Consider the following 24580-nt stretch of genomic DNA (forward strand, 5'->3'; position numbering starts at 1 on the left):
TTATCTTCAGTTACTACTTTCTTTTTCAACTCTAAACTCCTATTTTTCAAAGAACTGTCCTTTTTTCCTGGGTCTCCAATTTTATTGGCAATCTTTTATTCATGATATCCTTTATTATTCTTTCAGTGTAGGCTCTAGTTCTTTGGTTCCTTCTTTGAGTAATTTTGTTCTTATTTTTTCTTATTAGTCTACTTAAGGGTTTATCAGTTTATCAGTTTTGTTGAAAGCCCTGGCTTTTGAGTTTTTTAGTTTTCTCTATTTTTCCTATTACATTGATTTATGCTTTTAGTATTTTTTTCATTTACTAACTAATTTTCTTGTTTCCTTGATTCTTAGGTGAAACTCTGTGACACTGATTTGAGACCTCTCTTTTATTTCTGATATAAGCACTTAAATCTATAGGTTTTTCTTTATGGATGGTTTTAACCACATTCTACAAATTTTGCTATGTTGTATTTTTCATTATCATTCACATAAAACATTTTCCTAATTTGGGGGGATTTCTTCTTTACCAGTTTAATCAAAAGTATCTTGTTTACTTACCAAAATTTACATTTATTTACTTTTCTATTTCTTAATTAGTATTGTTTTCTATTTTAATTGTTTTGATGTGAGAATATACTCTGTAAGATCATCTGAAATGAATTGAGACTCTTTTTTGGTGAATGGGCCATATGGAATTGTAAAGAATTGTATCTTGTAGTCAATGGATGTAGTTTATGTATGTATGTGATCTATCTTTATCTATATAATATCTGTATATCCATATTTATGGGTTTCCCTGGTGGTTCAGATGGTAAAGAATCTGCCCAAAATGCAGAAGACCTGGGTTCGATCCCTGAATTGGGAAGATCCCCTGGAGAAGGGAATGGCTACCCATTCCCGTATTCTTGCCTGGAGAATTCCATGGACAAACGAGCCTGGCAGGCTACAGTTCATGTGGTTGCAAAGAGATGCACACGACTGAGTGACTCATACTTCACTTCATCCATATTTATATCTATGTCTATTAGGACAAAGTGATTAATTGTATTTTTTAAGATTTTCTCTTTGTCCTAAGTTATTTTTGTTCTAGTTCTGTCAATTGCTGTGAATAGCATATTAAAAAGCCTCCAACTATGATTGGGCTTTGTCTGTTTCTCTTTGTAATTCTGTCAATGTTTGATTTATACGTTCCAGAGCTCTATTATCAGATACCTATTTATGATCGTTACGATTTATTGCGTGCGTGTGTGTTAAGTCCCTTCAGTCCTGTCCAGCTCTTTGTGACCCTATGGACTGTAGACTGCTTGGCTCCTCTGTCCGTGGGGTTCTTCAGACAAGAATACAGGAGGGGATTGCCATGCCCTGCTCCAGAGGATCTTCCCAACATTGCAGGCATGTTCTCTACCACTAGCACCATCTTGGAAGCCCTGATTTCTTATTAAGTTGTGTGTTATTTCATTTTGAAATGTCCTTTTTTATTTCTGGTACTACTCTATCTTAAAGTCACATTTACTGTTATTAACATGGCTGTAGCCTTCTTACTGCTTATTGCTTTCATATCATGTCTTTTCCATCCTCTACAGTTTTTTGTGTGTTCTGTATCTTTTGTAAACAACCAATAGTCAGATCTTGCCTTTTTATCCATTCTATCAACCTTTGTGCTTTAGTTGGAGTGTTAAGTTCATGTATATATAATGTATTTTTTATATACTTTGATTTAGATCTCTCACTATGCTATTTTTGTTTACCTTATCTTGTTTTTTTTGGTACCTATATTCTATTTCTGCCTTCTTTTGTCTTGGTATGATATTTTTAAAGTTCTGTTTTAATTCACCCATTGACTTTTGATTATACCTTTTGGCATTATTTTTAGTGGTTGCTCTAAGACTTGCATTCTCAAATAGGATGATCTTCTTGATTCTCAAGATTGTGTAAATTGGTTTTAGGGGTAGGAGCAAGAAAAAAATCCTGGATATTGTGTTAGTTTGTGGGCCTGCAAAGAGCCACAGTACATAAGTTAATATTCAGTATGTCTGTGTTATTAAAATTTCATAGGAGAGACAAAGAAGAAAAAAGGCTTCTATGAGGGGATGATGAACAGGTTGAGAAATACTTGTCTCAAAGTGTACATTCTTAAACTTTTCATGATATACATAGACTTAATATGTTGCCACACTTTGAGTAAAATCAGAGTTATATTTTTTGAATTAAAAAAGTTATTTTTATGACATCTTAAGTTATATCCAGATGTCCAGGCTGGTTTTAGAAAAGGCAAAGGAGCCAGAGATCAAATTGCCAACATCCGCTGGATCATCGAAAAACCAAGAGAGTTCCAGAAAAATGTCTATTTCTGCTTTATTGACTATGCCAGAGCCTTTGTGTGGATCACAATGAACTGTGGAAAATTCTGAAAGAGATGGGAATATTAGACCATCTGACCTGCCTCTTGAAAAATCTGTATGCAGGTCAGGAAGCAACAGTTAGAACTGGACGTGGAACAACAGACTGGTTCCAGATAGGAAAAGGAGCAAGGCTGTATATTGTCACCCTGCTTATTTAACTTATATGCAGAGTACACCATGAGAAACGCTGGGCTGGAGGAAGCACAAGCTGGAATCAGGATTGTTGGGAGAAATATCAATAACCTCAGATATGCAGAAGACCCCACCCTTATGGCAGAAAGTGAAGAAGAACTAAAGAGCCTCTTGATGAAAGTGAAAGAGGAGGGTGAAAACGTTGGCTTAAAGCTCAACATTCAGAAAACTAAGATCATGGCATCCAGTCCCATTACTTCATGGCAAAGAGATGGGGAAACAGTGGTTGACTTTATTTTTCTGGGCTCCAAAATCACTGCAGATGGTGATTGCAGCCATGAAATTCAAAGACACTTACTCCTTGGAAGGAAAGGTATGACCAATCTAGACAGCACATTAAAAAGCAGAGACATTACTTTGCCAACAAAGGTTCATCTAGTCAAGGCTATGGTTTTTCCAGTGGTCATGTATGGATGTGAGAGTTGGACTGTAAAGAAAGCTGAGCACTGAAGAATTGATACTTTTGAACTGTGGTATTGGAGAGGACTCTTGAGAGTCCCTTGGACTGCAAGGAGATCCAACCAGTCCATCCTAAAGGAGATCAGTCCTGGGTGTTCATTGGAAGGACTGATGCTGAAACTGAAACTCCAGTACTTTGGCCACCTGATGTGAAGAGCTGACTCATTTGAGAAGACCCTGATGCTGGGAAAGATTGAGGGCAGGAGGAGAAGGGGACGATAGAGGATAAGATGGTTGGATGGCATCACTGACTCAATGGACATGGGTTTGGGTGAACTCCCGGCATTGGTGATGGACAGGGAGGCTTGGCATGATGCGGTTCATGGGGTCACAAAGAGTCGGACACGACTGAGCAACTGAACTGAACTGAAGTTATATCCTTTATGACTTTGTTTTTTTAAGGTAGCTTTAGATTCATAGCAAAACTGAGATAAAACTATAGAGATTTTCTGTATACCCTCTGCTCCTACACATGCTTAGCCTCCCCCATTATCAACATTTCCTGCTTGAGTCGCACATTTGTTACAGCTGTGTGTTAGCGTGACACATTATAATAGCACAAAGTCCATAATCTACCTTAGGATTCACTCTTGGCTGTTTTATATTCTGTGGGTTTGGTCAAATGTATAATGATATATACCATTGTTATAGTATCATACAGAGTGTTTGCACTGTCCTAAAAGTCTTCTGTGTTCTAGCTGTTCAATCGGCCATGCTTCCACAGACCCCTGGAAAATAATGATCTTTTTACTATTCCCACAAAATTATGTAATTGGAATCAGCCAATATACAGCCTTTTTAGATTGGCTTCTTTTACTTAATAATATGCATTTAAGGTTCTGCCATGTCTTTTCATGGCTTGATAGCTGATTTCTTTTCAATGGTGAATAGTATTTGGTTGTCTAGATGTTCCATTGTCTGTATTTATCCATTCACTTACTGAAGGACATCTTGGTTGCTTCCAGGTTTTGACAGTTATGAGTAAAGCTGCATTAAACGTCTGTGTGAAGGTTCTTGTGTAGACTTAAATTTTCAGCTTCTTTGAGTAGACACCAAGGAGTGTCATGCAGTTGCTGGATTTGGTGGTAAGAGTATGTTTAGTTGTTTTTAAATAATTGCCAAATTGTCTTCCCACCAGCAATGAATAAAAGTTCCTAATATCCTTGACAGCATTTGGCATTGTCAGTGTTCCAGATTTGGGGCATTCTAATAGATATATAATGATATTTCATTTTAATTTACATTTCCCTGATGATATATAATATGGAGTGTCTTCTCATGTGTTCATTTGCTATCTGTATATCTTTTAGTGAGATATTTGTTAAGATCTTTGGCCCATTTTAAAATCAGAGTGTTTATTTTCTTACTGATCAGTCTTCAGAGTTCTTTTTATATTTGAATAACAGTCCTTTATCAGATGTGTCTTTTGCACATAATTTTCTCTGTCTGTGGCATATCTTATTTTCTTGACGTTGTCTTCTGCAGAACAGAAATTTTAAATTTTAATGAAGTCCAGGAGCTACAGGAGACACAGATTTGATCCCTGGGTGGGGAAGATCCCATGCAGGAGGGCATGGCAACCCACTCCAGTATTCATGTCTGAAGAATCCCATGGACAGAGGAGCCTGGAAGGCTACAGTTCATAGGTTCACAAAGAGTCAGATATGACTGGAGTGACTTAGCATACATGCATGCAATAAATCATAACAATCATAAATATGTATCTGGTAATAGAGCTCTGAAAGGTATAAATCAAACATTGACAGAATTATAAAGAGAAACAGACAAAGCCCAATCATAGTTGGAGGTTTTTAAATATGTTATTCACAGCAATTGATAGAACTGGAACAAAAATCACTTAGGACCAAAAGAACATCTTAAAAAATACAATTAATCACTTTGTCCTAATAGACATAGATTATATATGGATGAAGTGAAGTGTGACTTGTTCAGTCATGTCCAACTCTTTGCGACCTCTTGAACTGTAGCCTGCCAGGCTTCTTTGTCCATAGAATTCTCCAGGCAAGAATACTGGAGTAGGTTGCCATGCCCTCCTCCAGGGGATGTCTTATAATTCAATGTATCAGCTAGGAAGTTTTTCAGAAAATTTTTGCAAATATTTAACCAAATAATTAAGGAATAGAAGAAGAGCAGGAGTTGAGTAGGGAGGCCTGCCAGCGCCTGCAGCATCAAGGTTCTAAGCCTAAAGTTTTGACCTTCATATTGAAGGACAGTTGAAATATTCTGGAGAATGTTACATTAGGCATTGTGGCATACAGGGCTTGTGGTGTCAAAAGATCTGACTTTGAGTCATGGCTCTACCATTATTCAGATTTTACCTCTCCGTGTCCTCATCTAAAAGAGACAAAGTCACAGATACTTTGTCCTTCCTCCCTCCCTCTTTCCTCTGCTCCCTACCAGCCTGATTGTCCTCCTCTGCCTTGAATATATATCAAACACCTGCTGTGTTTCAGAAATGGTTTTGGGATGGGGATATAAATGAAAATTTGTGGTATTTCTTCTGGGGAAGTTTGTAGCCTTCTAAGAAAACACATGATAATACAAAATGGTAGGTGTTCAAATGGTGATATATGCCATATATGATTAAAAAGTACCTGTATTTGCTCAACAATGTCATGAAAAAATTTAAAGATGAGATAATGTTTAAACTGAAACTTGGAAATGTACAGACATTTGCCAAGTGGGGGTCAGAGGTAAGGGTAGGTTGGATCAAATGAAAGCATTCAGAAAGTACTTGTGTTTTTGTTTTTGTTTTCCGTTATGATTTATGACAGAGTATTGAATATAGTTTCATGTGCTATACAGTGGGACCTTATTTATCTATTTTGTATATGGCAGTTTGTATCTGCTAATTCCAGACTCCTAATTTATCCCTCCCCCACCCTCTTTCCTCTTTGGTAACCTTTAGTTTGTTTTCTATGTCTGTGAGTTTCTATTTCATGAATAAATTCATTTCTGTCATATTTTACATTCCACATATAAGTGACATACGATACCTGTCTTCGTCTGTTTTCAGTTAATGAAGAATCTGAAGAGATCTGTCTTCAGTTAATTTCTAGTTCCATCCATGTTGCTGCAAATGACATTATTGTATTCTTTTTTATGCCCGATTAGTATTCTATATATATATATATATATATATATATATATATATATATATACCACGTCTTCTTTATCCACCTGTTGACCAACATTTAGGGTTGTTCCAATGTCTTGGCTGTTACAAGTAGTGCTGCTTTGAATAAAGGGGTGCATGTATCTTTTTGAATTAGAGTTTTTCTGGAGTGGGATTGCTGGATTGCATGGCAGCTCTATTCTTAGCTTTTTTAAGGAACTGCCGTACTGTTTTCCACTGTGGCTGTACCAGTTTACATTCCCACCAACACGGTAGTATGCTTTCCTTTTCTCCACACCCTTTCTAGCCTTTATTATTTGTAGGCTTCTTAATGATGACCATTTGACTGGTATGAGGCAATACATCATTGTACGTTTGGTTTACATTTCTCTAATCATTAGTAATGTTGAGTGTCTTAATTGGTCATCTACACGTCTTTTTTGGGGAACTGTCTATTTAAGTCTTCTGCCTATTTTTTTATTGACTTGTTTGTATTTTTGTTTTTGAGTTGTATGAGCTAATGTATATTTTGGAAATTAAGCCCTTGTCAATTGCATTGCTTGCAAATATTTTCTCCCACTTTGTAAGTTGTCTTCATTTTTTTTATGGTTTCCTTGGCTGTGCAAAAGTTAATAAATTTGTTTAGATCCCATTTGTTAATTTTTGCTTTTATTTTTATTGTCTCAGACTAAGAAAATATTGGTATGACTAATGTCAGAGACTATTTTGTCTGTATTCTCTTCTAGGAGTTCTGTGATGTCATTTCTTATATTTAAGTCTTTAAGGCATTGACTTTATCTTTGTGTATCGTGTGAGGGTGTGTTCTGACTTCATTGATTTGCACTGACTGTCCATCTCTTTCAATACTGCCTGCTGAACAAACTGTCTTTTCTCCATTGTATATTCTTTCCTCCTTTGTCAAGATTAACTGACCATGGGTGTGTAGGTTTATTTCTGGATTCTCTATTCTGTTCCATTGATCCATATATCTGTTTTTGTGCCAGTACCATGCTGCTTTACTGTAGTGGAGACAGTGCTTGTTTTTGAATAGATTCTTGAACCTGTTTGTTTTCTCTTACCTCTCTCCCATATGCAGAGTGAATGCTTACAGAAATAGTATAAACCATTTATTGAGCTGCTATTCAGCCTGCTAAGCACTGTGCTAGGCATTTTATTACATTAATTACCTAGAATCTAATAATAACTGGTGTTGTTCACTCTGTCCTGTCTGACTCTTTCTGCTGCCGTGGACTATATAGCATGCCAGGCTTCCCTGTCCTTCACTATCTCCCAGGGTTTGCTCAAAATCATGTCCACTGAGTAGTAGATGTTTTTTATTTCTTGATAATATTATCCCCAGTTGGTAGATAAAGAAACTTAGGCATAGGAGTTTTTAACATGTCTCTGGTCATGCAATGTGAGGTTGTAAGTAGTAGAATTAGGATTTAAACCAGTATTCAAATCCAACTTTAACCTCTGCCTGCTTTCCATTATGTCTCTTTTTAAAAAACTTAAAATATATATATATTTATTTTATATTTTTACTTATTTATTGTCTGTGCTATTTGTTGTTGCATGTGGGCTTTCTTTAGTTACAGCCAGCAGGGGCAATTCTTCATTGCAGTGCTTGGGTTTCTCATTGCAGTGGCTGCTCTTGATTGCGAGCATGGCCTCTAGGGCGTGTGGTCTTCAGTAACTGCAGTGCATGGACCTAGCTGCCCTGTGGCATGTGGAATCTTCCCAGACCAGAGACTGAACCCATGTTCCTTGCACTGGAAGGTGGATTCTTAACCACTGGACTAGCAATGTCGTCAGTTTTAGTGTAACCTTCTCAGTTTTGAAGTACAGATCAGGTGAAGGAACTTAGTTAAGATTCACTTTAATATCAAGAAAAGTATAAAACTCATTATTTTTAATCCTATTTATGTGAAATTGAATGATCTGACTCGGGCTAAGCTGAATTTTATCTGTTTAGATAAAGCTCAGTAAACATTCACTTCTGCAGCGCCACCATACTTCTTTTAGCTTCTCTTTTGTTAAGGGATTTGACTTAAGTTTAAGAGCTAAAGTCTTGTTCCTCTTTAGTAAATTGGGAAATAATAAGAAAGCATAAAGGGAAATCTGTGCATTGACTAAAAAATATATACTCATTCATTTTAATTTATGTCCACATAGACAGAGTGAAGTTATAGAATTTAAAAAATATATTTTAACAAAGGATAGAGACCTGTGTCCTATAACAGAAAGAAAAGAAAGAGATCCACTCAGTCGTAAGCAATTTGTCCATTGTGCAAGATTGTGCTAAGGCTAGATACCAGATCTCCTAATACTTAGTCTGATGATATTTTCGTTGCGTTATTGTTCAGACTTCAGACTTAATGATTCTTGGAGTATCTTGGCTGCAGATCAAAAGCATATAGTCTTTAAGAATTAAGTTAAGAATCAAGTTAAGAATCTTGACTATTACTCATGCATATTGTGTAGTATCTCTACTGTATATTTGCCCTTCATTAATTGTTTAGTTTTCCACTGATACCTTAGAAAAAATAGTCTTTGCCTTTAAAAATATATAAAAATATTGAAAGAAACAATATATTGGACTTCTCAGCACTTTTACCTCCTAATATTATCAGATATTCAAGAATTTTTTTTCTAACAAACCTGTTATCACCCAGCTTTATTGAACTGAAATTTTTCTACAACTTGATTTTTAATTATATTCTTATTATACTATCTAACAATGAAGTGAATCACTTAAGTCTGTTGTTATTAGGGTAAGCCAACTATCAAGAAGGTATTAATTGGCCTGTTCAGGGAGTGGTGGTTTTAAAAAATGCCAAATTTTGATTTTTAGAGTTATTGTCTTCCAGTGGACAGTGTTATCAACAGATAACACTGTGTTTCCTGTGATGAAACACTTGGAGCAGTCTTGCAAAGATGTTTGTGTTACTCCTATAACATAACTATCCATTTACCAATTATTTGTTTATGGGGCAAGTGACAATTTATACCAGGTGATATGTATGACTCAGAATGTGTTTTGCAAAACCAGTTCCTCTTTTAATTTTTCAGTTTAGTTGTAACCCTCTCTTGCTAAGACTGTGACTGTTACCTTATAACAGGTATCCACCTGTAACTGGCATACATTGCTCATGTCTCCGTGCATCCATGGTATTGCCGAAAAATTTACATATTTTTTAAAACACAGATTTGACCTTGCAACTTGTGAAAGCAAAAAAGTATCGTTGTTTATGTTACACAGAGTAAAATGCTTAGGATATCAGTCAAAGTTTTCCATTTTCTAGCTTTAACTTGCATTTTCCAGCCTCATTTTGGTCACCCTTTTCACACTAATATACTTAAAGTAAGCTTCTTGCCTTCCCCAGATATCTATTAATTATTCTTGCTGTACACGCACGTGGTTAAACCATTAGCTCACTTTGGATTACTGTCTTCACTCCCCATTGAAATCTTACTCTCCATGCATGCAAAAATGTAGCTGACATGTAAAAGCTTCCATGATATATATTCCATAAAATATGCTTTACCCACTATAAGCTTCTCCTTGGCATTCCCCTTAGCACTGGGAAATTTTCTCATACTATTCATTTCATAGTTTATCTTCCTCCATCTTTTGTATTCTTTTTCCTGGACCCCCTAGTCCAAGATTTGGATATTTGCCCTTTTGGATTCATCCTTTGTTTCTTCTTTCTTTTATATATTTTGGGGATCTATTTATGTTTATTCTATGTGCTGAGAGATTTTCTTAAATGTTTATTTCCAACTCATAATTTCAACAGTCATTTTTAACTATCTGAGTATTTTTAAATTTCTCTGATTGTGTTTGTTCTTGTTTTATTGATAGTATATTGTCTCAAATATCTGGAGATATTAATTAGATGGTGGATAAATTTTCTTTTGTTTCTTCATTTATCTTGACTTTTCTTCATTATGCTGCATGTTTGGTGGTTCTTGGTTGATCCTTCAGATGTATGAATGGGGGACATATAAGAATAAGGGATAGGAATGATTTAAAGTTGAGTGGGTAGGTAGGGAGACAACTCATTTACCAACAGCTTCCTAACTGTCAGAATGAATAGAGATTTGTGTGCAGTATCCAGTATTTCACAAGTTATCCAGATATTTCCTTTAGTTTCTTAAGAGTCTCACATTACTTGCACTGGGATATTGTTTGCCTGTTTCCACATGTGTAGGTGGGGAGAAGGGTGAGAGAATTAAATGGGCATCTAGTCTATATACAAACTTTCCATTAACCCTTCTGTTTTCATAGTACATGTAGTGTCTTAGCACAGTCTCTTTGAGTTCTGTTAGGAATGCTGGTTCCTACTTCTGCTGCAGGTCCTTTTATGAGTTTCCCTAGAGTACGGCTCCTTCAACTTGGTTGATCAGTCAGCAATCTTTCCTATTTCCAGAAATTTCTTTAAGTCTGCTATTTCTTGATGGCACTCCTCTTATTCTCTTCCTTATTGTGAATTTCTTTTTATTATTTTATTGTTAGTTTTCATGGCTTTTAAAGAGTAATATGAGACATGTTTATTCAGCCTGCCATCTTAAATTGGAAGTCAGCTTACGCTTCTCTAAGGAGAATCAAGTATAAAACTGTGGCAACACTTCATTGCCTTCCCAGTCTAGTTGGAGAGAAAATGCATATGCCAAAAGAGATAAGGAATCTCATTACTAACTAGAACCATAGGTAGAATACTTGGCAAAGTATAGTATTTGGACCACTCTGATTTGACTCCATGTTTCTATCATTTGAAAATCAATTAAAAACAATTGAGAGGAAGAAAAGGAACATAGCAAGACAATTGAGCATCAGTATTTTTATAATTCTGAAATAATTTTTTTTCCAAGATGAATTTTAAAATGTGGAATAAAGCGAAGTGGGAGAAAGGGGAGTCTTAGAGGTGTTAGATGGTTAACTTAATATGAGCACATTCAAAATCAGCCTATCCCCTTTATAAGTGCCTGATATCTTTAGCAGGCATGTCTGCAGCTTCTAAATGCTTCTATATTTTTGTGGTCATTCCTTTGTTCATTTATTTATTCAACAATTGTGATTCCTTCCTATAAAAAATAAATGCCTATTCTGTCCAAACAGATGTCACATATGACAGTGTAAGCCCAAACACCAAATGTTTCTCCTTAAGCAAGTCTTACATGTAGATTGAATAAAAATCTACATAAATCTGCATTTCTTGGTTCTTACAGGCAGAATATCATGTATTGTGAAGCATATCAATGAGAGTGATTAGAGGATATTCGAAGAAGGAAGAACAAGAAAAATAGATCCATATTAATCTCTGAATGCCTTCCCTGGTGGCTCAGATGGTAAAGAATCCACCTGCAATGCAGGACATCCAGGTTCGATCCCTGGGTTGGGAAGATCCCCTGGAGAAGGGAATGGCTACCCACTGTAGTATTCTTGCCTGGAGAGTCCCAGGGACAGAGGAGCCTGGCGGTCTCCAGTCCATGGGGTCCCAAAGAGTTGGACATGACTGAGCGACTAACACTTGCACTTTAAACCTCTGAAAGGAGTCAGAGAATAATGTATTACCATGAGTCATTGTAATCCTATCAGCATTTTATTCCAAAGGTACCATGTGTGGTGTAACCTTGACACTAAAAGTAGAAGTTATTTTAAATAGCAGAAATAGCAGCTGAGAAATTTGACTTGGCATGAGCAATTCACTTAACTCTTTATAATTCAGTCCACCTTTTTTTCAAGTGAGGTTTGGACTAAATAATCATTAATGATCTTATTGATACTAAATCTGGGATTCTTTAAGTACTTACTGAATGATAGTTGTTTGCAGGTATTAGGCTAAGTCCTTTGGGAAATACTAAGATATATATGTCACAACCCCTGGCTTTCAGGAGAAGATAAATCCAAAAGTGCAAATAAAGGCGTACACAAATACCACATTATGTAGGTGTATATTGTAAAAACTAGATAAGAGAATCAATTAGGTGAAAGAGAAGAGAATTTATGACCTGGGCAATTGAGAATGAATGCATAAAGGATCATATGAGTTATGATACTTCACTCTTGAGTAAGATTTTGATAGACAGCAGCAATGAAGAGAATAATATACCCCCATCAGCCTAAGTTGTGATATAGAGATGAGAAAACATGAAGTGTGTTTAAGAAAGTGCAAGTTGCACATGTGTGCTCAGTTGCTCAGTCATGTCTGACTCTTTGCAACCTCATGGACTGTAGCTCACCAGGCTCCTCTGTCCATGGAATTTTCTAGGCAATAATACTGCAGTGAGTTGCCATTTCCTCTTACAGGGGATCTTTCTGACCCAGGGATCAAACCTGCTTCTCCTGCATGGGCAGGTGGATTCTTTACCACTTAGCCACCAGGGAAGCTAAGTCAGCCAGCTTTCTTAGAGTAATGGGAAAGGAAGTAGAAAATATACCTAGAGGTAACATTGTGAGTAGTCTCACCTACAATTTAAGACAAGTATTGTAAATTTTTGAGACAGGGAGACCAACCGGTTACAGTTGATTCAGAGAACATACACAGGTGTAGAAGTAGCTAAGGATAAGAGAGGAGACCTGATGCTGAAATCCCAATAAGGAAGCTATTATACTCAGCCAGGTAGAAGGTAGTTAGGACCAGAAGTAGGGCACTGGCAATCCAGAGAAATGGTTGGGGCAGGTGAAAGAAAGGATGCACGCAATTCAATAAATGACTGGATAAATGTAAGATTGGAACTAGTGTGACTGGAAAAATGGAGGCACCTTTAATAAAAATTGCTGAGACAAGAAGTTGATTTTTTTGAAGAAATAAAATGAGCTAATTCCCCATCTTCCAACAAATCCTTCCCACTTATGTAGCAGCAATTTTGGTATAATAGCAAAGATAGAATATTCTTTGTGAATTCTCATCCTTCTCTTGCAAAGCCATTCTAGTTTCTTAGGGATTTTTTTTTGGTCACTTATTGTGAATCCAAATTGCCTTCTGTGCTCATTTGGGGAAGGATGGGAGTATAGGATAGAATGGAAAAAAGTTTTCTTTCAGAATATCATGAAGAATAGAAGTAAGAGCAGGATTTTAGTTTAGATTTGGAAAAGCAGTTCAATTACAAATGATCCGTATCAAGAATTGTAATAGTAGAAAATGAAATCAAATTAAGTGCACCCATATACTAGGAACTATGAGGAAATAAGTGACAGAATTTTGATTACACAAACAAAGCATGAACATATGATAGCTCTAATTAAAATTGCTATTTCTTCCTTCTCAATTGTAGTAGTTGACCTATGCTCCACTTCATCTGAGTTGATAATCTGCACTTTATGGGGGGGGCGGGGAAGGGAATGAAAGTAAAGGACTATTTATAATTAGTGAGGAGGGAGCTTAGGAGAAAAAAATAGAAGATTTGGAAATACTATATAAAGCTCTAAAAACAATTTTTAAACAGTTGTATAGTGTATAGGCAGTGGTGATTTTTTTTTTCTTCTGATTGCTACATAGCATCAGAGAGCAGAAAAAGTGATGCCAAATTATACTTCCACATGAAGGACTTCTCAGTGTCAGATTACCTGCATGAGAAACTTGTTTAAAAAAAAAACAACCTGTTTTGGGGGCTCTATGACAACCTAAAAGGGTGGGATGGGGAGGGAGGAGACATGGGTGTTGTTGTGACTGATTCTTGTTGATGTATAACAGAAAATCACAAATTTCTGTAGAGCAAATATCCTTCAATTAAAAAAATTAAGTGGCAATAAAAAACCCTGTTTTGTGTGTTGTATTACCTTCACAATGAGTATTCTCCTTTTGCATTGGAGTTTGAAGTATTGGTTTTATCTTTTCCATGTAATTATTTAGCTGCCTTTAGATTCATAACTTGGGAAACTGAAGAGAGTTCTCTAATTCAGCATTTCTCTAAGTATGTTAGTCATCTGTAGTTACATCTAAGAAAGGTCTCTAGGAACAATTAGGTTGAGAATTTGCTGGGTTAAACATCGTTAAACAAGATTTTTAAGTGGAGGTGGGGGAGGGTATGAAATATCAGAGACTTAAATAGGCTAATAGCAGTAAAGAATCTGCCTACAGTGCTGGAGATTCAGGCGACCTGGGTTCAGTCCCTGGGTTGGGAAGTTCTCCTGGCGGAGGAAATGGCAACCTACTCCAATATTCTTGCCTGGAGAATCCCATGGACAGAGGAGCCTGGTGGGCTACAGTCCACGGGGTTGAGAAGAGTTGGACGTGACTGAGCAACTGAGCACACACATGCACACATACATGATCCAGCCAAGAGGAAACTACATTTCGCAGCAATTCACAAACGTATTTTACCACCATCCTTTCTCATGAAATCTTTTTCCGAACCATTGTTCCTCAGAACACTGTTCCTTAAATTTACAGATAAATTCGATAAAGAGATCATTGACTCATTCAAAGCTGCATAATGTTGACTTAAATAATTGGACTTGAATCACGGTCTCCTACTTACCATATTCAGATTGACTTCCTTCCCCCCCCCCCCCCAATTCAAAAAATTCTTTAAGAACTGCTGCATGGTACTTGAAACTAGATCTGTTAAATGCACACAAGGGAATTCGAAAAAATAAATAAAATTAGAATGATTTAATTACTTTAGTATTGTTTGAATTGGCACATCGGGTCAAAGAGCTGATTATTATTTGTAACCTAAGTTACATTTTTCCAATCAGGAAATTTAAAAAAAAATCAAGTTATCTTTCAAATTAAAAAAAAGAAAAGCTATAACAGTCCAATAATGTGTGTATCCAAGAGCTTCCCCACTTTCCCCCCAAAAAAGATTGGAGAAAATGACTTTATAATTTGCTATCAGTTATTCCAGACCCCATAACTATATAAGTAAACGTGAACCTTTTAAAAACTTCTCTGTATAGACAATATTATGGTAGATACACTGTTTTTCCCCTTAATGTTTTTACTCAGCAGTATTACATATTTATCTTGCCCACATTAATACATGTAGATCTTTTAATTACTCAGTGGTATTATATTATATAGCTTTATTATAATGTATTTAATCAGTTTCCCATTGGTAGACTTTAGGGTGATTGTTGTTTAGTCTCTGTGTCCCTTTTAGACTCTTTGCGACCCCATGGACTGTAGCCCTCCAGGCTCCTCTGACCATGGGATTTCCCAGGCAAGAATACTGGAGTGGGTTGCCATTTCCTCCTCCAAGGGATCTCCCCAACCCACTGATTCAACCCTTGTCTCTTACATCTCCTGCATTAGCAGAAGCAGGCAGATTCTTTATGAAATGGTATGAGTTTATTGTTTTCACTGCCAGCATTATTACAACAGGAAACTTTTAAATGGTATGCCTTTCACTGAACTTGAAAAAAAAATGATTTTATATTTAATAATGAATAACTGGAGATGTCTTGCTATGTTGATCTTAAAATCACGAGATAATTTATAAAGCATTAATAATAATCATAATCTGTTTTTCTCTCTTCCTCTTCTGCTCTTCTCAGAGCAAATTATTCATGGAAGGATTTAGAAGCCTAAAAGAAGGAGAACCAGTGGAATTCACATTTAAAAAATCTTCCAAAGGCCTTGAATCAATACGGGTAACAGGACCTGGTGGGAGTCCCTGTTTAGGAAGCGAAAGAAGACCCAAAGGGAAGACACTACAGAAAAGAAAACCAAAGGGAGACAGGTAACCATTCTACTTTGTTAGCCTGTGAGTTTATTTTATTTGGAAAAGATTTCTAAAATCTCAATTTATATTTTTATCATGCTATTGAATGTAGCCACAATAAAATAAAATGCCACCACTGAGTGTTTGAATAGAATTTATCAGAAATATAGGCTATCTTGCAATTTGCAAGATTTGAACTCTCTGCAGAATATATTTAACTGAGCCTGCCGCATTAGGCCCTGGGCAGTCCCTTAACCACTGTTTCCACCAGACTGTTCAGAGAGGTGAAGTTCCCAATAGACGGAGGTAGGTGCCCTTCAGTACATCCTGACACTTCACCTGTTTTTTTCAAATGAGAATACATTTATTGTTTTGACTGTTTTGAAAGATAATTCACTACTGAAAATTCAAATATAAAAAAATCACCAAATATCTTAACTACAGGTGGGTGGGAATCATATATGTGCAATATTTTTGATTTTGCAATTTTTTCACTTAACAGTGTATTGTGGAACATTTCATGTCAGTCTTTATCATCTACATAAATTCCCACTGTGTGAATGTAACAAAATTTAAACAAGGCTCTGATAAATTAATGTAATTGTTAAATTTAGGCTATTTCCAATATTTTTTAATTTACCAATAGCACTGTAGTAAGAATGCTTATATGTACATTTAAAAAATTGTCTGATTCTGTCATTAAGGGATACATCTCTAATACTGAAAAATCTGGATCAGAGACTATGCCCTTAAAAATTCTGATATCTATTTCCAAACTGTTCTTTAGAAATAAGGTCAATGGATAACCCCTTTTAGACTGTTCATTGAACAATGTCATCTTTTAAATTTTTTCCAATTACATAGGTTAAGAAATGCAGGTCATTTTTTTCCTTTGCATGCTTTGACTAAGGTTACATATATTTTCATATGTTAATTTTCATTTTTATTTTTTTCTTCTATGAATTGCATGTTCTTTGTCCTTTGCTTATTTCTTCTGAGATGCTCATTTGTTATTGTTGATTTATAAGTTCTCTCTTTAGAAAAAAAAAATCTCAGTTTTCCTCTTTCCTCTGCTGAAAAAACTCAGTTCTTCCATGTTGTGCTTCCCTCCTTCCTGTCTCCGTTACTTTTACACAGAACATTTAACTTCTGATCACCAAATATGCGGCGGTTTTTCCCCACACCAAGCAATTCTTGACAATCCAGCTGGATATTCTACAGTTGAACTCAGTTCTGACAACATCTACCTAGAGATAGTGTCAGGTCCCACAGGTTAAGGGCTCTGTCCTACTGGACCATCCTACCATATTTCAGATGCTGATTGCCTTGCAACTTCTTTCTGAGTTGGCTATAAATCAGAGATTTCCAAGACCCCCTCTTCAGGTTTGATTAATTTGCTACCGCAGCTCACAGAACTTAGAGAAACCCTTACATTTACCAGTTTATTAAAGATTATGGTAGCAGCAGATAAAGGATACAGATAGAGATATTTTACACAGGGTGAGGTCGAGAAGGGTCCCAAGCATAGGAGATTCTGTTCCCAGGGGTTTGGGTGCTTCATCCTCCCAGTGTGGATGTGTATGCCAACCTGGGAGTTCTCTGGATCTTTACTTTTGGAATTTTATGGAGATTTCATCACATAGACTTGATTTTCAGCCCCTTTCACTTCTCTCAAGAAAATTGGGATAGGGCTAAAAATTCCAAGCTTCTGATCATAGCTTGGTCTTTCCAGTGACCAGCCTCACTCATGAGCCATCTAGGAGCCCACTCACTGTCTGTCACCTCATTAAATAGAAGACCTTCCTATCATGTAGGAAATTACAAGAGTTTTAAGAGCCCTCTGTCAGGAACAGAGGTCAAAAACTGATACCAGAAAAAGAGGTACTCGTAGTGTTCTTATCACTTATGAAATTACAAGGGTTTTAGGAGCTCTGTGCCAGGAACTAGGGGCAGAGACCAATATTTTTCTTGTTATCTCACATTCTCTTTGTATATTTACCATATTAATCTTTTTTCTCAAATAGATAGGAAATATCTGTTTCAACTTGTGAAATATACATATGTATGTGTGTTTGTGTGTATTTTTTACATAATATACATATAAGTAAAATACCATATGATCAAATAGTATATGATCAAATATGATATGATTTACCTTGCAAATACTATATAATCTCCCTTATGTATAGAATCTAAAAACAAAAACCAAGGTTTTGTAAACAGAAAACAGATTGGTGGTTGCCAGGGGAGACTTGGGGACCTTTCATATGAATTTATATTAGAGTTCTATTAAAAAATTGTTTATTTTGATGGGAATGATAAGGTGTGATTTTTTGATTACTGATACAGTCTGTTTTGATTACTGACTCTTACTAGTAACATATGCTTAGATTTTCTTTCTTCCTGATCCAGGCTTGGTAGGTTGCAAGTTTCTTGGAATTTATCTATTTATTTTAGTTTCTTCAATTTGTTGTTGTTAGTTAGTCACTAACTTGTGTCCAGTTCTTTTGCGACCTCATGGACTATAGCCCGTCAGGCTCCTTTCTTCATGGGATTTCCCAGGCAAGAATACTGGAGTGGGTTGCCCTTTCCTTCTCCAGAGGATCTTCCCAACGCATGGATCGAACCCATGTCTCTTGCCTTCGCAGGAGGATTCTTTACCATCTCAGCCACCAGGGAAGCCAATTTGTTTGTTTGTGTATAATTGCTCATAGCAGTCTTTTATAATCTTTGTATTTCTGTTGTATCACTTGTAATGTCTTTTCTTTCGTTTCCAATTTTATTTGAGTTCTCTTAAGTTTGGCTCAAGCTTTGTCTGTTTTGTTTATCTTTTTGAAATATCAGTTTCATTTATCTTTTCTATTGTCTATTTAGTGGTCTTTATTTTCTTCTTTCTACTAATTTGGACTTAGTTCGTTTGCAACCTTTTGAAACTGACTTATTTTACTCAACATAATGGTTTTGAAATTTATCCAAGTTTTTGAATATATCAATTCAGTATTTCCCTCTTATCTGCAGTTTTGCTTTCTGGGGCTTCATGAAACCCCAAGTTATCCATGGTCAACAACTGTCAAAAACATTAAATGGAAAATTCCAGAAATAAACAATTCATGAGTTTTAAACGCACTCTTCTGAGTAGTGTGATGAAATCTGGCCACATTTTCTTTGTCCTACCAGGGATCTGTATCATCCCTTTGTCCAGCATATACTGTCGCTGGTCACTTGGTGGCCATCTTGTATACTAGGTTGACTGTCATGATATTGCAGTGCTTGTGTTCACATAACCCTTTTTTTAACTTATTAATGGCTCTGAAGCAGAGGAGGAGCGATGCAGGCAATTTGGATTTGACAAAGAACATGCACGAAGTGCTTCTTTTAAGTGAACAGGAGAAAGTTCTTGACTTAATGAAAAAAAAATCATATGCTAATATATGATGTGAAGAAGTGTTCTGTGTGTGAAATTGTGAGAAGGAAAAGGAAGTTTGTGGTAATTCTGCTGTTGCACACCAAACTGCAAAAGTCTTGGTCACAGTGCATGATAAGTCCATGGTTAAGATGAGAAAGGCATTAAATTTATACAGTAAGATGTTTTGAGTGAGAGAGACTTTCATATAGCTTTTATTATACTATATTGTTATACTGTTTCTCTTATTAGTTGTTGTTAATATCCTGGTGGCTCAGAAGGTAAAGAATCTGCCTGCAATGTGGGAGACCTGGGTTTGATTCTTGAGTTGGGAAGATGACCTGGAGAAGGACATGGCAACCACTCCAGTATTCTTGCCTGGAGAATATCCATGGAGAGAGGAGCCTGGTAGGCTGCAGTCCATGGGGTTGCAGGGTCAGACAGGACTGAGTGACTAAGCACACCTGCCTAATTTATAAATTAAACTTTATCATAGGTGTGTATACAGAAAAACATCTTATGTATAGGTTTTGGTGGTGTTCATGGTTTCAGGCATTTACTCAGGATCCTGCAATGTGTTAATATCCCCCACAGACAATGGGGGCTAATGAAGGAATGAGGAAATGTTATTGTTTAGTAGTATTCCATTGTAGGAACATAGCACTGTTTTACCACTTATCTACTGAAAGGCATTTAGGTAGTTTCAGTTTGACAATTATGAATAGAGCTGCTGGCAAACATTTGTGTACAGATTTCTGTGTGAACATAAGTTTTCATTTATCTAAGAGTGAGACTGCTGGATAATCTGGTTGTAAGTTTATGTTTAACTTTATAAGAACCTGCCAGATTTTTCTCCAGACTGATTGTACCATTTTGAATTCCCTCCCAACAACATATGAGCATTCCAGTTGCTCTGCATCTTGACCAGGATTAGGTTTTGTCAGTACTTCTTACAGAATTTTAAGCATTCTAATCTATGGTGATATTTAATCATGGAATATCCATTTCCCAAGTAGCTACTGATATTTACTGATATTTAGCTCCTTTTATGTTTTTGTGTCATCCTTATATCCTCATTAGTGAAGTGTCTGTTCATACTTTTTGCCCATTTCATACTGGATTCTTTTCTTATTGTTGCATTTTGAGAGTTCTTTATAGAAAATGTGGATACAAGTCCTTAGATACATGATTTGCAGATATTTTTACCTCTGAGTTTATAGTTTATCTTTCTAATCTCTTACAGAGCAAAAGTAAGATGTTTTAAATTTTGGTAAAGATACTTATCAATCTTTTACTCTATGTCATGTTTAAAAAAAATCTTTGATTAACCCCAGATTTGATTAATTACAAAGTTTTTTCCCCTGTGTGAGGTGTGAGGTTGAAGTCTAGGTTTATTTTTCACCTTTGAATAAAATGAGTTGTTGAAACACCATCTGTTGAAAACTATATCTTTTCTCTTGAAATGTTTTTAAATTAATAAGTTTAATTTCTATCATTTCAGGTTAAAAGATTAAACTTTGAAGTTTTATTATATAGTATTAATATGTTTAACACATTCAAATTTGGTTTCATCACTCAGAACTTATTTGTTCTATATATGTATATACATATAATAGAATTATATTTTGTGAAGATCTATTTTCTGTGGCAAGAAATAAAAATAATTTTAAAGATTCTGTCAATTTTAAGTAAACTATTAACAGAAGAAAATGGGTTTACTTTTTAATTCTGTCTTAATTCTGCTGAATGCCATTTAGTATGCTGATAGTCGTGTCCAGCTATGTAACAGCAGTACATGTTAACTTGTTTTATTTTAAATCCTCCTTGTTTAAAATATTCTCTTGAAATTTTAAATGGAATAATTTTTTATTTATATTTGCTGTTTACTTTTTTCTTATGTTCATTGTCAGAGAGTAAAGAGATTTAATGATCTTATAAAAGCTCTCTTTATACTACGGATAAAACAAAAATTGTTTTTAATTAAAGATTTAAAAACTTATTCTCAAAAACTGACCTATATTTGGTATCTTTTTATTCTTTGAAGAGCTGCAGTTTACTCTGAGGAAAGAAAAGTGACCTCTAACAGAATAAAATTGTGGGAGAAGATAGGAGAATGATTTTTTTGTCACCATCTTTCCTATTTATATGAAATAATCATGTAGAAACCTATCATATAGAATTAAATATTTTATATAATAAAATTTTAGTTCCTATTAATGAATGTGTTACATTAGTTAAAAGGATGTGAACTGAAACAAATGGTATGATAATGTTTCTATATGTAGGTTAAATGATTTTAATCCTTAAAGAACAAAAATATGTGTAATTTTAAAAATACTTGAAATGCATATATATATGATAGGTATATATACATTGAGTGTATACACAAAACTGTGTTTTTTTAATTTATGTTTTTTTTTAAACCTCCTCTTTTATTCCGATTTTTTTCTAGCAGCGTGACTATCTTCTTTGTTCTCCTGAACCTTCCACATCTTTTGACCCAACCACACAGTCCAAGAAGTGCTATTCATAATAATAATGCAAGTTCCTTTTCAACAATGTTGACTTGAGATTTACAAAATAACTTAGAAAATAATGTCAACATTGTGTTGCTTTTATTCTATTTCAGGCAGTAATGCGTTTGCATCACTGCATTGGCACATGAGTAAGCTTCCTGATTTTCTACATGAGTTGAAGTTTAAATGTTTTTTGTTTAGAAAGAAGGCTAATTGTTATGATGTTCAGTATTACTGCTTTTGACATGGAAGTGCAGGAAATTCCTGTCATTTTTTCATGTTAGAAATACTTATTAATTTATCATTTTTAAGATTTTTTCATTTAGACTTAAAAATTGATTATGAAATTTGAAAATCCTTATAGTTCAGTATTAAAATGGTGTTAGAATGGTACATTATGTTTTATTTACCATTTATGGCCAGAACAAGGTGGATGTAAATAGAAACTCATTATATATGTCTGAATTATTCTCTGTTCAGAAGAGCTTACTTGGCTTTTAAAAAAAATTAAAGTGGTATGATAGAACAGTTATTTTTACAGAGTCCTAGTTTTGTGGTTTCAAATTCTTTAAATTTGCAAGGTTTTGAAGTCTTAATGATTTTTTTTTTATTTTGTTTTTAATCTATTTACTTTGTCCTCATTGAAGGACTGTATATTTTCACTTGTCTATTAAAAAGAAAAATATATTTATTTAATGCCCTCATTCACCTTTAGAGCAAGGAGGATCAAAACTGACTGGTGGTATCCCTCCACACCTCTCCCCACAAGCCTCTATGGCAAAATAATCTCGTCCTGTTATCTCTGTGGTATAATTTGAAAATTTCCAGGTACTTTATAGTTAGGAATTCTAGTGCTATATTTTTGAAATCCACATAGCATTTCCAGAAATAATGAAGCTATACCTGGGTTTATGGTGCTATTTTATTAAGGATATCTGTTTTATATTAGAAGTTCTTTCAGTGATTTTTTTTTTTTCATATTTATTATGTCCCAGAACCTGCTCCCAAAAGAAAAATAAAGATGCTGAAGATGTTTGAAAAATGTAAATCAACAAATTCCAATAAATAACTGTTTCACCCTGATCCTTGTGTGATTAGATTTAGGAATTTGCTGTTTAGTAGGTTCCTATTGTGGAAGAGAAATCTCTCAGGCATGAATTGATAGTCCAGATCCTTTGAGGTCTGTCTAGTCTGACCTATGACCCCTATTCTTACAGGGTCAACATCTGAGGGCAGGAGATTAAGGCAGTTTAAAGACTGGAATGGTAAATGGAATGGAAAAATTAGCCAGCACATTTTGGGTGCAAAACATCAAAGTCATCACATAGTTTGCTTATTTTAAACCTGGCTTGTGGTTGTAACAAGCTAATTTTACTGTTTTTTGGAATCAGATATATTAATAATCATAATTCTCAAGATTCTATTTATGTATTATTAACTGTATAATACAAATTAATAAAGCTTAATCTTTGGAATATCAGGAAATGTGGAAATGTCACAATTTGAATACATTTTAGTTTTTCATTCAGCTTAGATGCTTAATTTAAATTAAAATTGGGAACATATATACCTTAGCTTTGAATGTGAAATAATTTTATCAGCATGTTGAATAGAATATATGTTCAGTTGTATATAATTTAAAGTGACCAAGGCTTTAGTTGTAATTATATGCTATTGACTTTTAAGAAAAATCGCTTTTTAAAAAGTAGAGATAGAAAATAGAAGAAAGTAAACTGGTCAAACAGAGACAGTTTCCCTTTTTTTCTCCCTTGTTCCTAGACTTTGCTCTTTTATATTTTATATTTACCTCTTTCCTGCTTATGTCTTTAATTGTATGCTTTTCATTGTAATTTCAAAATAGACTTTAAATCTTAATTCCTAAGTTTTGGTCTGTAGTAAGCGATTCCCACCACCCTTTGACATTTGTTTGTAGCCTGGACAGCTGTGAATTTGCATCTCGGGCTTCCCCACTAATAACTGGCAAGGACTAGAGTTGAATAACTGAACTGTTGAGTCCACATTTCCATTCATTCATACAGTGACTAAGGAAATTAGTAACACCAATGGAATACCCACGTCTCCTTAATTCTCCTGCATTTTTTATTCTCCCCCAAATTTTCCTTATTACATACTTAATTTTAGGGTGTTTCCTTTCTTCTTGTGATTACTTGGCTAGAGATCTCTTAATGAGGCAATTATGGTTGTTTCCTTCATTCACAGTATCTTAGCAGATGCTCTCCCTGCTGTGACCTCTGTTCAGACCAGGCAGACAATGTGCCGTTCTCATCACCCTCCACAAGACATTGTGTGGGCTGAGTTTCATTTGGCGCTGCATAGGTCTCCCAAGACGACTGATAAAAATGGTCAGAAGCCAAGTGGCAAATAATCACAATTTTAGGTCGATTTTCTGATTGCTGTTTTATTCTAATCAAAATAAATAGTAAAGTAATGCCTATTGGGGAAAAAAAAGGTCCAGAAGCAACTCATAACAAGTAGAAATGATGTGTTTAAACTCTGATATTTAAGGATCTAAAAGTGTAAAGCCAAACTTACAGCTCTTAGATTTGGGAAAGATTTTAATTTTCTTAAACAAGACCCAGAACACACAAACTGTAAGGGATAAGGTTAAATTGACTACTTCAGAATTCAAAACTTCTACCTGGCAAAGATTTCAGTCAGGGAGGTTGTATCACTTTAAGGGTTATGAAAACCGAAGATTTAGAACTTAGACAAATGTGGGAGAGTTGGTGGGGAAGGGAAGAGTCAGCACATTAGAGAACTATTCACTAACCAGTCTTCAGAAGCCCTGAACTAG

The 24580-nt window shown here is 35.2% G+C and overlaps 1 protein-coding gene across 2 annotated transcripts in view; it reads left to right on the plus strand.

Moving 5' to 3' along the window:
- Positions 1-24580, plus strand: part of LIN28B (lin-28 homolog B) — a 128610-nt gene that overhangs the window by 64983 nt on the left and 39047 nt on the right. For both annotated transcript variants that reach the window (XM_043439474.1, XM_043439475.1), the window contains one exon: positions 15680-15864. In XM_043439474.1, coding sequence (XP_043295409.1) covers positions 15680-15864 — 185 coding nt within the window. The remainder of the gene's footprint in view (positions 1-15679; positions 15865-24580) is intronic.

The sequence above is a fragment of the Cervus canadensis genome, chromosome 20 (assembly GCF_019320065.1).
Source record: "Cervus canadensis isolate Bull #8, Minnesota chromosome 20, ASM1932006v1, whole genome shotgun sequence".
NCBI lineage: Eukaryota > Metazoa > Chordata > Mammalia > Artiodactyla > Cervidae > Cervus > Cervus canadensis.